This window comes from Nerophis lumbriciformis, linkage group LG25, assembly GCF_033978685.3.
Source record: "Nerophis lumbriciformis linkage group LG25, RoL_Nlum_v2.1, whole genome shotgun sequence".
In the NCBI taxonomy this organism is placed as follows: Eukaryota; Metazoa; Chordata; class Actinopteri; order Syngnathiformes; family Syngnathidae; genus Nerophis; species Nerophis lumbriciformis.
In genome coordinates, this window is record NC_084572.2 from 32,948,562 (window position 1) to 32,967,126 (window position 18,565).

Sequence of the window (18,565 nt, forward strand, 5' to 3'; positions counted from 1 at the left end):
TTTTAACTTCCTCCTTCACTCACTCGCTTAATGGCCTTGTTTTTTTTTCATTTGATGTTCAATATTTTCACATTAGGTGAACAATATATTAAAAAAATTATACATTTACTTTAATTTGATTTATTTTTGGCTTTTTTTTTGTCGTGTCAGTCCGTATGTCCGTGACAATACTGGGAAAAAATATAACCAGCAGATGAATGTGTTTTTAATAAGGTAGTAAGTTAATAATAATAAATGAAATTCATCATTGTTTGTCATGTTTAAAAAAAACCAAAAAAAACAAAGATTGAGCCAAAAACAATCTGAGGCGGGGCCTCACCTGCCATCATGGAAAGAAAAAAAATGTAAAAAGAAAAAAAATTAATTAAATTGTTATATGTATCCAGTGATTATACTATAAAGTTATTTTCCATTTAACTTCACCAGTTTTAGATTATTTTTATTCAAAATCGCTGAATTTTCACATTTGCCGTTCAAATACTGAGAAGAGACGGTGCAGTGAACAGCAGCCAGTTGAGGCACGTCACTCAGTGCCTCAACATGGATTCCGGACTCGGCTAACTGCTGGCCTGCTGTGCAGTGAGACCGTATTGCTATATGAACTATATTATACATTTCCATAGTTTAGTTAGCGGAGGTATATAATGTACAGTGTATTTTGTCAACAACTGTATGTGTGTAACGTATTTCTTGTGCTGAGCGATCATAAAACGGCTGCAAAAGACGCACTGGCTGAGGCTCCAGTAATCCTGCCTCCTGCACCCCCGCCGTAGAATTGTTATATCAACTAAAGCCCACACTTAAACTTTCCACGTGCAAGATTGAATCTATTTAAAAAAATTATTTCATAAGAAGCCAAAAAGTGCAAAAACAATAATGTTCGTGTTGGAGGAGTTGTGAATGACTGCAGGGCCACAACATTAGGTACACCTGCAGACTGCAGGTGTATCTAATTCACAACTCCTCCAACACGAACATTATTGTTTTTGCACTTTTTGGCTTCTTATTAAATCACTTTTGTAACCTATTTCATGGGCTTTCCTCTTTGTGATGTTAAGTTCCTGTTATGCGCTGTTATACAGTATATGCCTTGAGCTCTTATTTTGAAGGCGCTAAGAGCGGAAGTGATGACACGGAGTGGAGCATAGGTTTTTGAAAGAAGGTAAATAAAGTGGTCCTCGTGTAAACTGGAGCCTCCGTGTTTGTTATTTTGTAGTTTCATACAGTATAGGCGACATTTATAAACCCTCGGTTACACTTTTTTAAATAGATTCAATCTTGCACGTGGAAGGTTTAAGTGAGGGCTTTAGTTGCGGCGCATGGACTTAATTTCTAAGTAAAGGTAAGACCATAATAACGTTTTTTTTATTAAATGTGCTTTTTTGTGTGCTACAGTTTGTATGTGTAAAGTTAAAGTTAAGTTAAAGTACCAATGATTGTCACACACACACTAGGTGTAATGAAATTTGTCGTCTGCATTTGACCCATCCCCTTGATCACCCCCTGGGAGGTGAGGGGAGCAGTGGGCAGCAGCGGCGCCGCGCCCGGGAATAATTGTTGGTGATTTAACCCCCAATTCCAACCCTTGATGCTGAGTGCCAAGCAGGGAAGAATGCTGGTATGAGCTTTTAAACATAACCCGTTTACTGCTGCCAATCAAATGGTGAATAAGATACTCTTTAGGGTTCATATGTTTGTAAATCTGACTGTGATGAAGTCAGTGCCTCACCAGCCATCAACCTCACCGCACGTCACTGCTATTGTAAGGCAAGAATATACTAAACCAGTGAAGTTAGCAACAGTCTAGATCAGGGGTCACCAACGCGGTCGCCCGTAAGGACCAGATGAGTCGCCCGCTGGCCTGTTCTAAAAATAGCTCAAATAGCAGCACTTACCAATGAGCTGCCTCTATTTTTTAAATTGTATTTATTTACTAGCAAGCTGTTCTCGCTTTGCTCGACAGTTTTAATTCTAAGAGAGACAAAACTCAAATAGAATTTGAAAATCCAAGAAAATATTTTAAAGACTTGGTCTTCACTTGTTTAAATAAATTCATTTATATTTTTACTTTCAGAAAGACAATTTTAGAGAAAAAATACAACCCTTAAAAATGATTTTAGGATTTTTAAACGCATATACCTTTTTACCTCTTAAATTCCTTCCTCTTCTTTCCTGACAATTTAAATCAATGTTCAAGTAATTTTTTTTTATTTTTTTTTTAATGTAAAGAATAATAAATACATTTTAATTTAATTCTTCATTTTAGCTTCTGTTTTTTCGACGAAGAATGTTTGTGAAATATTTCTTCAAACTTATTATGATTAAAATTAAAAAAAAATATTCTGGCAAATCTAGAAAATCTGTAGAATCAAATTTAAATCTTATTTCAAAGTCTTTTGGATTTCTTTTAAAATTTTTGTTCTGGAAAATCTAGAAGAAATAATGATTTGTCTTTGTTAGAAATATAGTCCAGTTCAAAGTGTGACATGATTTATTTAAAAATTTGAGAGTTGACTTTTGTATTTTACATGAGTTATTATTTGTACACACATAATTCATGAGTTGTTAAAAAATGTTAGTGGCTAGCTAGTGTTGCGTTTGGACCAGTTGTTCCTCCCAGGGAATTCAAGTTTCTGGTCGTCGCTCCCAAGCTCTTTACGACACTTAAAGCTGAGTAAAAGAACCACCAGAGACAGAATAGGTATTTTGTAATATATTTGCAAAGCTTTGTAAATATAATGAGACCAGTCCAGCATAGAACATTCAATCACGCAGCTAAGATGGTCTGCCCTCCAAAAAATGGAAACCTTCTATTCTATAAAGTCTCTCTCCCTCCCACCCTCGCTGTCTTGTCTTTCCAGCCCAAACACATGCCCATTGTCCTCCGCACCTGGACATAAGAAGAGATAAAAGAAGGAGTATCGCTCCTCCTTACATTCCATAGTCAAGGTTAGCACACAGTATTTGCAGACAACCAAAAGACCACAATTGGAAGAAAAACACTAGCTGTTTTGTAATATGATTATGAAAATAAAGAAGTAACACTTAAATACGGATATATGCAAATATCTGCCTCCGACACTAGTTAAAATGGGATATTGTGATTTCACAAGACCGTCTTAGAAGTGATCATTTGAAAATGTTCAATTTGAAAAATGTGCACTTAGAGAAAATATAAAAATAAAGTGTTGCATATTGATATTTATCTGTTTCTATATATATTTATTGTGAGAAATCATTCAGATGATCAGTGTTTCCACAAAGATAAATATCATTAATTATTAATAATGACAAAGGTAAATTGAGCAAATTGGCTATTTCTGGCAATTTATTTAAGTGTGTATCAAACTGGCAGCCCTTCGCATTAATCAGTACCCAAGAAGTAGCTCTTGGTTGACCCCTGGTCTTGATGGTTCTTTTCCTCTTTGGTCCGGAGGACACGACGTCAACAGTTTCCAAAAACAATTTGAAATGTGGACTCGTCAGACCACAGAACACTTTTCCACTTTGCGTCAGTCCATCTTAGATGAGCTCGGGCCCAGCGGAGCCGCCCTGGCGTTTCTGGGTGTTGTTGATAAATTGCTTTTGCTTTGCATAGTAGAGTTTTAACTTGCATTTACAGATGTTGATGTCGATGTTCAATTTTATTCTCATTAGGTATTACATGTTTTGAACAATATATTTAAGAAAAATATTTAATTTAGTTTTATTTATTTGTTACATTTTTTGTCGTGTCAGTCCGTATGTCCGTGACAATACTGGAAAAAATATAACCAGCAGATGAATACGTTTTTAATAAGGTAGTAAGTTAATTATATAATAATTAGAGATGTCCGATAATATCGGACTGCCGATATTATCGGTGGTAAATGCTTTAAAATGTAATATCGGAAATTATCGGTATCTGTTTCAAAAAGTAAAATTTATGACTTTTTAAAACGGCGCTGTACAGGGTGGTACACGGACGTAGGGAGAAGTACAGAGCGCCAATAAACCTTAAAGGCACTGCCTTTGCGAGTCGGCCCAATCACATAATATCTACAGCTTTTGACACCCACAAGTAAATGCAAGGCATACTTGGTCAACAGCCATACAGGCCACACTGAGGGTGACCGTATAAACAACTTTAACACTGTTACAAATATGCGCCACACTGTGAACAAGAATGACAAACACATTTCGGGAGAACATCCGCACCGTAACACAACATAAACACAACAGAACAAATACCCAGAAGCCCTTGCAGCACTAACTCCTCCGGGACACTACAATATACACCCCCCGCTACCCCCTACCCCCCACCTCAACCTCCTCATGCTTCCCAAATTCCAAGCTGCTGTTTTGAGGCATGTTAAAAAAAAAAATGCACTTTGTGACTTCAATAATAAATATGGCAGTTCCATGTTGGCTTTTTTTTCCATAACTTGAGTGGATTTATTTTGGAAAACCTTGTTACATTGTTTAATGCATCCAGCGGGGCATCACAACAAAATTAGGCATAATAATGTGTTAATTCCACGACTGTATATATCGGTATCTGTTGATATCGGAATCGGTAATTGAGAGTTGGACAATATCGGATATCGGCAAAAAAGCCATTATCGGCATACTTGCCAACCCTCCCGGATTTTCCGGGAGACTCCCGAAATTCAGCGCCTCTCCCGAAAACCTCCCGGAACAAATTTTCTCCCGAAAAACTCCCGAAATTCAGGCGGAACTGGAAGCCATGCCCCCTCCAGCTCCATGAGGACCTAAGTGACGTGTTGACAGCCTGTTCACACGTCCGCTTTCCCACAATATAATCAGCTAATGATCGAGGGCGAGTTCTTGGTTTCTTGTGTGGGTTTATTGTTAGGCAGTTTCATTAACGTCCTCCCAGCGCGGTAACAACACACAACAACAGCAGTCAAGTTTCCGTCTACCGTAAAGCAGTTCATCTGCCGTAAACAGCAATGTTGTGACACTTTTAAACAGGACAATACTGCCATCTACTGTACATGCATATGTGACCCACCCATAATGTGTCACATTTTTGTGTTGATTTATTCATTTTATTTTGTGGTTTGAATTTGTTTTTGGAGCTGTCATTACACATTTATCAGTATTCACATTGGTCAGTAGGGGGCAGTAGGGCGTTTCTTCCCAATTGAATGCTATCACCTGCAGACCGGAAGTGTCTTGTCATTCTGATGAGCGCGACCAGTCCGTGAACAATTGAAACGTCCTGTGTGCTTTTTCCTCCTGTATAACAGGTTAGTTTTGGTGAATCAACTCACTGAATAATATCCATGTGATCTTTATAAGTTTAAGTACACATTCTGATGGTGGAGCCTAACTCTAAAGTGTTTGTGAGTTGTAGTTTGTATTTGTGAATGAATCCAGTGCACAGCTGCAGTAATCAATACAAAAAGGCGACGTGAGTGCGCAATGTTTATATAGGAACTTCTGACCCTAATTCAGACTCCCAAATTAGAGCTCCCGTTTTCTTATTGATTTTATAATGTATATTTGTATAATGTGTGTGTTCTGAAATAGTGACAGAGAATAGAACAAGGATGGACAATTCAACCCTTAACTCAACAATGAGTAGATGAGTGTTATGTGTGAGTAATATGTGTAAATAAATGAACACTGAAATTCAAGTATTTCTTTTATTTATATATATATATATATATATATATATATATATATATATATATATATATATATATATATATATATATATATGTAATAAAATATATATATATAGCTAGAATTCACTGAAAGTCAAGTATTTCTTATATATATATATATCTTAACCACGCCCCCAACCACGCCCCCCGCCCCACCCCCGACCACGAAATCGGAGGTCTCAAGGTTGGCAAGTATGATTATCGGACATCTCTAATAATAATGAACTGTATCAGTGTTTCACATGTTTGAAACAAAAAAAAAACAACTAAGATTGAGCCTAAAACAATCTGGTGGATAAAAAATATCTATCATAAGACAAGAATATATATAAAACCCAAAACCAGTGAAGTTGGCACGTTGTGTAAATCTAAATTGATTTTGGATGTGACTAGCTTTTCATTGAATAAAATTCATATTCCTTTTTATTATCAAAATTGTCTTTGCTTTCTGGCTTCATTGATGAAGCTTTCAGCCTCTCGTCGTTTGAAGAGCGCTTGAAAATCGGTCAAATTGCAAAGAAAATTCAGAAAGTCTGGTCACACGGCCAACGGTTTCCATAACGACGGTGCGCGTTAAATAAGGTTGCAGTGATGCACGGCAAAAAAACGATCGAATCCACGGTAAAATTCTGCCGATTCAGCTGCCAGTCTACAGATTTATTTTTTTTACGAAGTACGTAAAAAAATCTAAATTGCTGTGCAGCAATATTCTGAGGTGAATATTACTCTCCGTTACAAGCGGCCCTCTACGGGCAGCCATAACTGCGATGTGGCCCTCGATGAAAAGGAGTTTGACACCCCTGACTTAAAGTATGCTGATTGAGTTCTTGTATATAACATTCTTAAAGAAAATTGGCTGCTTGGAAACCACAATTGCAATCATAGTCAATAGGCTTCTGGTATGTCATAAACATTGATATTAAACATTTGCTTTTTAAATATTTTGATTGTATTTTTTATTTTTATATTGTAGGAGAGTTTGTTGATTCCAAGCATCTTAACATTTTAGTTTTATTAAGATTTTTAATTAACAATGACTGTCTGCAATGTGACAGTACAACCACTAGAGGGGGTCCAGAGCCTGATTTCAACTTAAAGCAACATTAGAAAACTTTTTTTTTTTTTTTTACTAGCATAAACTTAATGACGAGGATGGAGAAACAAAAAAAGACATATTTTTGCTTCTATAGTTAAATTTTTTTCAATATAAAGTCATAGTTAAATTCAAGTACAAGCTAAACGCAGCGGTTGTTCCGACAATGTGACAACCTTTTTTTTTATTTTTTATTGAACAATGTACATACAAACATATATTCTCAATGTACAACACATCTCAACAATTTCAGACATCCATCAGGTTGAGCAAATACTGTCTTTCGTGAAACATGTAACGGAAAGAAAACTAAAGCAAATACAAATGGAATATAAAAATAATAACAATAAATAATAATACAAAAAATAGGATAAGATACAAAATTCAAACAGACAAAAAAGGCTCATCTAAATCACTTTAAAACTAAAGCAAATACAAATAGAATATAAAAATAATAACAATAAATAATAATAATAAAAATAGGATAAGATACAAAATTCAAAGAGACAAAAAAGGCTCATCTAAATCACTTTAAAACTAAAGCAAATACAAATAGAATATAAAATAATAATTAAAAAATAGGATAAGATACAAAATTCAAACAGACAAAAAAGGCTAATCCAAATCACTTTAAAACTAAAGCAAATACAAATAGAATATGAAAATAATAATAAAAAATAGGATAAGATACAAAATTCAAATAGACAAAAAAAGGCTAATCTCAATCACTTTAAAACTAAAGCAAATACAAATAGAATATACAAATAATAACAATATAAAATAATAAAAAATAGGATAAGATACAAAATTCAAACAGACAAAAAAGTCTAATCTAAATCACTTTAAAACTAAAGCAAATACAAATAGAATATAAAAATAATAATGAAAAAATAGGATAAGATACAAAATTCAAACAGACAAAAAAGGCTCATCTCAATCACTTTAAAACTAAAGCAAATACAAATGGAATATACAAATAATAACAACATAAAATAATAAAAAATAGGATAAGATACAAAATCCAAACAGACAAAAAAGGCTCATCTAAATCACTTTAAAATTAAAGCAAATACAAATAGAATATAAAAATAATAATAAAAAATAGGATAAAATACAAAATTCAAACAGACAAAAAAAGCTCATCTAAATCACTTTAAAACTAAAGCAAATACAAATAGAATATAAAAATAATAATAAGAAATAGGATAAGATACAAAATTCAAACAGACAAAAAAAAGGCTCATCTAAATCACTTTAAAACTAAAGCAAATACAAATAGAATATAAAATAATAATTAAAAAATAGGATAAGATACAAAATTCAAACAGACAAAAAATGCTAATATAAATCACTTTAAAACTAAAGCAAATACAAATAGAATATAAAAATAATAATAAAAAAATAGGATGAAATACAAAATTCAAACAGACAAAAAAAGGCTCATCTAAATCACTTTAAAACTAAAGCAAATACAAATAGAATATAAAAATAATAATAAAAAATAGGATAAGATACAAAATTCAAACAGACAAAAAAAGGCTAATCTAAATCACTTTAAAACTAAAGCAAATACAAATAGAATATAAAAATAATAATGAAAAAATAGGATAAGATACAAAATTCAAACAGACAAAAAAGGCTCATCTCAATCACTTTAAAACTAAAGCAAATACAAATAGAATATACAAATAATAACAACATAAAATAATACAAAATAGGATAAGATACAAAATCCAAACAGACAAAAAAGGCTCATCTAAATCACTTTAAAATTAAAGCAAATACAAATAGAATATAAAAATAATAACAATAAATAATAATAATAAAAATAGGATAAGATACACAATTCAAACAGACAAAAAAAGTCTCATCTGAATCACTTTAAAACTAAAACAAATACAAATAGAATATAAAAATAATAACAATAAATAATAATAAAAAAATAGGATAAGATACAAAATTCAAACAGACAAAAAAAGGCTAATCTAAATCACTTTAAATTTCTGCAATGATGAAATCAAATTAATCAATTATTTTGCATTTTTAATAATTTTCCAAGATTTAATTGACAATTTTGAATTATCAAGCCAATTAGAAAATGTAGGTTTTACTTTCATAAATCGATATTTATGTAGAATTTATTTTTGCTTGGAGTATAGTAATGTTGACAAATATTTCTTATGTTACCATGACAACAGTGCAACCTTTCAACACTTCCTGCTTCCTGCAGGTCGGGACAGGATGTCACCTTTTGACTGACGTTACTGAGGAAGTCAGCCTTACCACGTGACCTGCTCATGAGCTGACATTTATATCAGATGAATGACTTAAATAATAATGTGTCATTTAAAACCGGCTACAAACAACCTCGTCTCACTCTGTGTTTTATTTTGAAGGGCGTCTTGAATAATGTCCTCTTCTGGTGAATCGATACGGGAGGAGGCGTGGCCAATGTGGGCGTGGTTAGAGGAAAGGGGAGCACATCAGCTTCATTAAATCTGCTGATGCGGCACAAGCTGACTAACATTTCATGACATTTTCCACCTTTATTTTCACATTCTGCTCTTTGTCAGTGGATCTCATGACTGACTGCCAAATGGGTAAGTCTAAATATATTTTGCAATAGTTATTATTATTTGGCGGTGTTACTGTTATAGGTTTATTTTACTTTTTAAGTATTTTTTAATGTAACTAAAAATGTACAGTGTCGCAAAATATTTTAATGTGTTAAATGTTTCCACTGATAATAACAATGGCAAATAATATTGTAAGATAACTATTCAATTTATTTGTATTGCCCATCACTTAATATTTCAAAGAAACTTTTTGATCTAGAATAATAAAAAGTGACTTTTTGATAATATACACTCACATTTACACTATATATATATATATATATATATATATATATATATATATATATATATATGTGTGTGTGTGTGTGTGTGTAAAAAAAATAAAAATAAAATATATATATGTAAAAATATATATATAAAAATATATATATATATATTTTAAATTTTTTATATGTATATATAAATATACATATATATTTTTTTTTATATGTATATATATATTTTTTTAATATATATATATTTTATATATACATATTTTTATATATATTTTTACATATGTATATATGTAAAAATATATATATATAAAAATATATATATATAAACAAAAATATATTAAAAAAAAAAAAAAATATATACATATATTTTTATATTTATATATATATATATATATATATATATATGTATATGTATATATATACGTATATATATGTATATGTAAAAAAAAATATATATATATATAAATAAATAAAAAAATAAAAAAATAATATATATATATGTAAAAAAAATATATATATGTAAAAAAATATATATATATACATATAAAAAATATACATATAAAAAAATTCATCTCTAAATATATTTTAATACATATGTGTATATATATATATATATATATATACATATAAAAAAAATCTATACATATACAAATATATATATATATACATATATATATATTTGTATATGTATATATATTTTTTATATGTATATATATATATGTTTATATATATATATATATATATATATACATATATAAAATAAAAAAAATAAATATATATATATATATATATATATATATCAGGTGACATTTCCTCCACATGGTGACTATTTAAATGCCGCTTCTTCTTTTTAAAATTTTGATGACTTATTGTGTGTGTGTGTGTGTGTGTGTGTGTGTGTGTTGCGTTGCTCAAGTGTCGCGCAGGAAGGGTGCGGAGCTCGTGTGTTGTCTCTTACATGTGAACATCTGCAAAGGGGAAGTGCGGCTGTCGCACGACGCGACTAAAACGGATTCGCCTTTAAAAACATCAGCGACTGACACACAACAGGAAGTCAGAAACGATGGCCTTGTTTGGCATCACATGCACCGTCACGACTATTTCAGTGTCAAAGTGCTCCCGGTGATTAACGACACCAGAGCATGTCTGTCCCTAACTTCATCAGACGCTAGATTGGATTACGGGCAGGTTCTTCCACGCCAAACGTTTTCCCCACTGAGGGCCACATACCGGCAAAGCAGAGGATGCCGAGGGCCACGCTGGTAGTTTTTACCTTCAAAACCAGTACAGTATATAGGGTTTGGTTTTTTTCAAAGAACTAGAAAATACAATTTCGTGTGAATCCTGGAGAGCTAAAGCCGAACTGAAATGCTAACAGTTAGCACGCTAGCCACATAGCGTTAATTAACAAAAAGTACAAAACCCAAAACCAGTGATTTTTTTTTTTTGTTGCAAATAATCATTAACTTAGAATTTAATAGCAGCAAAACATTGCCAATAAAGTTGTCACAGGGGCATTTTTACCACTGTGTTACATGGCCTTTCCTTTTAACAACACTCAGTAAACATTTGGGAACTGAGGAGACCAATTTTTGAAACTTTTCAGGTGGAATTCTTTCCCATTCTTGCTTGATGTACAGCTTAAGTTGTTCAACAGTCCGGGGGTCTCCGTTGTGCTATTTTAGGCTTCATAATGCGCCACACATTTTCAATGGAAAACAGGTCTGGACTACAGGCAGGCCAGTCTAGTACCTGCACTCTTTTACTATGAAGCCACGCTGTTGTAACACGTGGCTTGGCAATGTCTTGCTGAAATAAGCAGGGGCGTCAACAAAAAAGACGTTGCTTCGATGGCAGCATATGTTGTTCCAAAACCTGTATGTACCTTTCAGCATTAATGGTGCAGATGCTGGCTTTTGAACTTTGCGCCTGTAAAAGTCCGGATGGTTCTTTTCCACTTTGATCCGGAGGACACGATGTCCACAGTTTCCAAAAACAATTTGAAATGTGGACTCGTCAGACCACGGAACACTTTTCCACTTTGCATCAGTCCATCTTAGATGAGCTCGGGCCCAGCGAAGCCGGCGGCGTTTCTGGGTGTTGTTGATATATGGCTTTCACTTTACATATGAGCGTGTTAACTTGCACTTACAGATGTAGCGACCAACTGTAGTTACTGACAGTGGTTTTCTGAAGTGTTCCGATTGCCTGTGAGTGCTTTTAGTCAGTAAGAACGATACGTGCTTTCATGTTGGTGAGACCAGAAAAAGTTGCTGGATTTTGTTTTTTGGAAAAAAATATATTTAATGGCTCTGATTGCTGGCTAAATATAACAACATAGTCGCTAACCCAGCAGGCACAAGACATTGAAACAACGTTGAGAACTTGTTGAATAAGGTCCTGACGTTGAGCAAGTCAAATACAACGTTGAAAAAAACATGTTTTTTAACGACGTTTAATCAATGTTGGGTTCTGAAGTGGATTTGACCATTGAAATTTGGTAATTTCCCAACCAATATTCTACAACACAAATACAACGTTGAAACAACATGCTTTTGGACCATGTTTATTCAATGTTGGTTTCTGACGTTGATTTTACCATTGAATTTTGGTCATTTTTCAACCAATGTTCCACAACACAAATACAATTTTGACCATTGAAATTTGGTCATTTCCCAACCAATATTCTACAACACAAATACAACATTGAAACAACATGCTTTTTGACCATGTTTATTCAATGTTGGGTTCTGACATTGATTTTACCATCGAATTTTGGCCATTTTTCAACCAATATTCTGCAACACAAATAAAATGTTGACCATTGAAATTTGGTCATTTCCCAACCAATATTCTACAACACAAATACAACATTGAAAAAACATGCTTTTTGACCATGTTTATTCAGTGTTGGGTTCTGACGTTGATTTTACCATTGAATTTTGGTCATTTTTCAACAAATGTTCCACAACACAAATAAAATTTTGACCATTGAAATTTGGTCAATTCCCAACCAATATTCTACAACACAAATACAACGTTGAAACAACATGCTTTCTGACAAGTTTAATCAATGTTGGGTTCTGACGTTGATTTTACCATTGAATTTTGGTCATTTTTTACCAATATTCTGCAACACAAATAAAATGTTGACCATTGAAATTTGGTCATTTCCCAACCAATATTCTACAACAAAAATACAACATTGAAACAACATGCTTTTTGACCATGTTTATTCAATGTTGGGTTCTGACGTTGATTTTACCATTGAATTTTGGTCATTTTTCAACCAATGTTCCACAACACAAATAAAATTTTGACCATTGAAATTTTGTCATTTCCCAACCAATATTCTACGTAAATACAACGTTGAAACAACATGCTTTCTGACAAGTTTAATCAATGTTGGGTTCTGACGTTGATTTTACCATTGAATTTTGGTCATTTTTCAACCAATATTCTGCAACACAAATAACATTTTGACCATTGAAATTTGGTCATGTCCCAACCAATATTCTACAACAAAAATACAACATTGAAACAACATGCTTTTTGATGACGTTTTATCAATGTTGGGTTCTGACATTGATTTTACCATTGAATTTTGGTCATTTTTCAACTAATATTCTGCAACACAAATAAAATGTTGACCATTGAAATTTGGTCATTTCCCAACCAATATTCTACAACAAAAATACAACGTTGAAACAACATGCTTTTTGATGACGTTTTATCAATGTTGGGTTCTGACGTTGATTTGACCTTTGAAATGTTGTCATTTTCCAACCAATTGTCTGCAACACAAGCACAACGTTGAAACAACATGCTTTTTGACAATGTTTATTCAATGTCAGGTTGTGACGTTGATTTGACCTTTGAAATTTTGGTCTTTTCCCAACCAACAACGTGGATCCAACGTGCAGACATCAACGTTGTCTCAATATACAAATACAACTATTTTGCGACATTGTTTCAAAGTCAGTTTCAAAGGAAATGTACGTATAATCAACGTTGTATCAATGTCTTGTGCCTGCTAGGGGCCCCTTCCAGACAACTAAGAACTGTCGTCCATCCTTGATTGATTGATCGAGGGCCGTGTTTTAGTGTTTTCACACGTCAATTGGTAGCTGCATCCATTCAGGTTTCTTCTCAAAATGAGCAATGAAGCTGTGGTCACAGGTCGTGTGGGACCACTTCCCTTTTTTATTGAAATGAACATCGAGAAAGACAAAACTTTAAAAAAACGAGGCTGGTTTTGTTTTGCAGTTCTGTCGGGCTTCACAGCAGATGAGAAGATGGAGCTGGAGAGCTTGAAGATGTACAAGAAACGCCTTCTGGACGACATCCAGGTACACTACACTCTAACAAGGTCAGATTAGATGGTGAAAAAACGGCAGCTCAGTCACCAGAATTTTACCATTATAAATAGAGATTTTTCAATTTACAGTAATTATCTGGGTTACGGTAACATTTTTTACTGTACAATCTACTGATTCTTTTTATTTTTTATTTTACATTGTAGAACAAGGTTGTCAAACTCGTTTATTTTGAAGGTCACATCGCAGTTATGGTTTCCCTCAAAGGGCTGCATTTAACAGCGAATATTACAGTACATGCATTTTCCTATGTATTTGATATTGTACATATTTTGAAAAATCTGTAGATATTACAGTAAAAAAATGGCAACTCAGTCCCCCAAATGTTACTGTAAAAAAACATTTGTTTTACAACATATTACGGTAAATGGAAAAACAGTACCACTTTTTTTAATTCTGGCAATTATTATTATTTTTTTAACACATTACAATAAATGGGAAAAAAAATTACTCTTTTTAAAAAAACATTTTTTTACGGTAAATACCTGGCAGCTTAGTCGCCAGAATTTTACTGTAAAATATATGTTTTTTTTTTTTTTTTACAACATTTTACTGTAAATGGAAAAAAGTATCACATTTTTAAAAATTATGACAACTGAGCTGACAATTTTTTGCCGTAAAAAATGTAAGTACCATTTTTTTTTCATTTACAGTAATACACTGTAAAATCAACAACCGTAGATATTGCCAAGTCAGTCACCAAAATTTTAATCTTAAAAAAACTAACTATTTCTGACAACATTTTATACGGTAAATGGAAAAACGTACCACTTTTTTTTTTCCGGTAAATACCTCGCAGCTTAGTCGCCAGAATTTTACTGTAAAATTTATGGGGGTTTTTACAACATTTTACTGTAACTGGAAAAAAAATTACCAATGTTCTTAAAAAAAATTATTCTGGCAACTGAGCTGACAGTTGTTTACTGTAAAAAAGAAAAAAACGGTGCTACCGTTTTTTTCCATTTACAATAATACACCGTAAAAAACAACATTTTAATCTTAAAAAAAACTAAATTTTTACAACATCCATCCATTTTCTACCGCTTGTCCCGTTCAGGGTCGCGGGGGTTGCTGGAGACTATCTCAGCTGCACATATTACGGTAAATACCTGGCAGCTTAGTTGCCAGAATGTTACTGTAAAATGAATGGTGGTTTTTACAACATTTTACTCTGAATGGAAAAACAGTACCATTTTTTTTTTTTTATATCATAAATAGCTTAGTCGCCAGAATTTTACTGTAAAATATATGGTGTTTTTTTTGTTTTTTTTACAACATTTTACTGTAATTGGAAAAAAGTATCACATTTTTTAAAATTCTGACAACTGAGCTGACAATTTTTTACCGTAAAAAAAATGTAGGTACCTTTTTTTTCCATTTACTATATAATACACTGTCTAATCAACAACTGTAGATATACCAAAATTGTAATCTTAAAAAAACTAACAATTTATACGGTAAATGGAAAAACGGTACCACTTTTTTTTTTCTGGTAAATACCTGGCAGCCAGAATTTTACTGTGAAATGTATGGTGGTTGTTACATTTTACTGTAAATGGAAAAAAATACCACTTAAAAAAAAAAAAAAAATCTAGCAACTGAGCTAACAATTTTTACTGTAAAAAAACCCGGTGCTACCGTTTTTTTCATTTACAATAATACACCGTAAAAAACAAAAACATTTTAATCTTAAAAAAAAAAAACGAAATTTTTTTCAACATATGGAAACACGGTACCACCTTTTTTTTACGATAAATAACTTGACAGTTTAGTTGCCAGAATGTTACTGTGAAATGAATGGTGGTTTTTACAAAATTTTACTGTGAATGGAAAAAGAGTAAAAACTTTTTCTTTTTTTTTTACCATAAATACCTGGCAGCTTAGTCGCCAGAATTTGACTGAACAATTTAGGGTTGTTTTTACAACATTTTACAGTAAATGGAAAAAAAGTATAATTTGTTTTTATTTCTGGCAACTGAGGTGACAATTTTTTATCGTAAAAAAATTGTGGTACCGTTTGTTTCCATTTACAATAATACACCGTAAAATCAACAACCGTAGATATTACAGTAAAAAAAAATTGCAACTCGGTCACCAAAATTGTAATGTTAAAAAAACAAAACCATTTTTGACAACATACTGTAAAGGGTAAAACAGTACCACTTTTTTTTTTTTTTTTTTACAGTAAATACCTGGCAGCTTAGTCGCCAGAATTTTACTGTAATATATATATATATATTTCTTTTACAACATTTTACTGTAAATGGAAAAAAATTACCAATGTTCTTTAAAAAAATTATTCTGACAACTGAGCTGACAATTGTTTACTGTAAAAAAGAAAAAAACGGTGCTACCGTTTTTTTCCATTTACAATAATACACCGTAAAAAATAACATTTTAATCTTAAAAAAAACGAAATTTTTACAACAACCATCCATTTTCTACCGCTTGTCCCGTCCGGGGTCGCGGGGGTTGCTGGAGCCTATCTCAGCTGCACATATTACGGTAAATACCTGGCAGCTTAGTTGCCAGAATGTTACTGTAAATGAATGGTGGTTTTTACAACATTTTACTCTGAATGGAAAAACAGTACCATTTTTTTTTTTTTTTTATCATAAATAGCTTAGTCGCCAGAATTTTACTGTAAAATATATGGTGGTTTTTTTTTTTACAACATTTTACTGTAATTGGAAAAAAGTATCACATTTTTAAAAATTCTGACAACTGAGCTGACAATTTTTTACCGTAAAAAAAATGTAGGTACCTTTTTTTTCCATTTACTATATAATACACTGTCTAATCAACAACTGTAGATATACCAAAATTGTAATCTTAAAAAAACTAACAATTTATACGGTAAATGGAAAAACGGTACCACTTTTTTTTTTCTGGTAAATACCTGGCAGCCAGAATTTTACTGTGAAATGTATGGTGGTTGTTACATTTTACTGTAAATGGAAAAAAATACCACTTAAAAAAAAAATAAAAAATCTAGCAACTAAGCTAACAATTTTTACTGTAAAAAAACCCGGTGCTACCGTTTTTTCCATTTACAATAATACACCGTAAAAAACAAAAACATTTGAATCTTAAAAAAAAAACGAAATTTTTTTCAACATATGGAAACACGGTACCACCTTTTTTTTACGATAAATAACTGACAGTTTAGTTGCCAGAATGTTACTGTAAAATGAATGGTGGTTTTTACAAAATTTTACTGTGAATGGAAAAAGAGTAAAAACTTTTTCTTTTTTTTTACCATAAATACCTGGCAGCTTAGTCGCCAGAATTTGACTGAACAATTTAGGGTTTTTTTTACATCATTTTACAGTAAATGGAAAAAAAGTATACATTTTTTTTTATTTCTGGCAACTGAGGTGACAATTTTTTATCGTAAAAAAATTGTGGTACCGTTTGTTTCCATTTACAATAATACACCGTAAAATCAACAACCGTAGATATTACAGTAAAAAAAAAATTGCAACTCGGTCACCAAAATTGTAATCTTAAAAAAACGAAACAATTTTTGACAACATACTGTAAAGGGTAAAACAGTACCACTTTTTTTTTTTTTACAGTAAGTACCTGGCAGCTTAGTCACCATAATTTTACTGTAAAATTTATGGTGATTTTTTACAAAATTATACAGTAAATGGAAAAACAGTACCACTTTTTTTTTTACGGTATATACCTGGCAGCTTAGTCACCATAATTTTACTGTAAAATTTATGGTGATTTTTACAAAATTATACTGTAAATGGAAAAACAGTACCACTTTTTTTTTTACGGTAAATACCTGGCAATTTCTGACAACATACTATACGTTGTGTTGTTTTTACAAAATTTTACTGTGAATGGAAAAAGAGTAAAAAACCTTTTTTTTTTTACCATAAATACCTGGCATCTTAGTCGACAGAATTTTACTGTAAAATGTATGGTGGTTTTTACAACATGGAAAAACAGTACCTCTTTTTTTATTTTTATTCCGGCAACTAAGTTAACATTTTTTTACAGCAAAAAAACCTGTGGTACCGTTTTTTTTCCATTGACGGTAATACACCGTAAAAACAACCGTAGATTTTACAGTAAAAAAAACTGGCAGCTCAGTTGCCAGCCTTTACCAGTAAAAAAAAAAAAACAGTTGTATTTTTTTTCAATTTACAGTAATATACTGTAAAACCCCCTCTGTCAATTTTACCTTAAAATATTATTGTCATTTTTACAGTTTTAATACTCGATAATATCAAAGTTTAAATATATTTGCAATTTCATGCAGTACATATTTTTTCTTTCTAATACATTTGGTGAGAAAATACAAGGTACTTTATTGAGGTGTTGGCGGGCCACGTTAAATGATGTGGCGGGCCAGACCCGGCCCCCGGCCCCCGGCCTCGAGTTTGAGACCTGTGGTGTAGATCATCCTCTAGGTTTTGGACACGATCCGTGCCGAGACTTCAGGTCTAAACGTGACTTGTATTTTTCTGTGCAGAGGCTAAAACTGGAGATAGACAGCGTCATGGCCGAAGTGCTCAGCTTTGAGTCGACCGAGGCCGAGGAAAGGTGAGTTTTGGTC

The 18,565-nt window shown here is 32.3% G+C and overlaps 1 protein-coding gene across 2 annotated transcripts in view; it reads left to right on the forward strand.

The window, feature by feature from the left end:
* Nucleotides 1–18,565, forward strand: part of cyth4b (cytohesin 4b) — a 67,981-nt gene that overhangs the window by 16,982 nt on the left and 32,434 nt on the right. The window contains exons 1-3 of one of the 2 annotated variants that reach the window (XM_061984235.1): nt 9,188–9,365; nt 13,883–13,965; nt 18,482–18,552. In XM_061984235.1, coding sequence (XP_061840219.1) covers nt 9,296–9,365; nt 13,883–13,965; nt 18,482–18,552 — 224 coding nt within the window. In that variant the 5' untranslated portion in view covers nt 9,188–9,295. Of the gene's footprint in view, nt 1–9,187; nt 9,366–13,882; nt 13,966–18,481; nt 18,553–18,565 lie in introns of those variants that run through there. The other variant, XM_061984237.1, reaches the window with a different exon arrangement.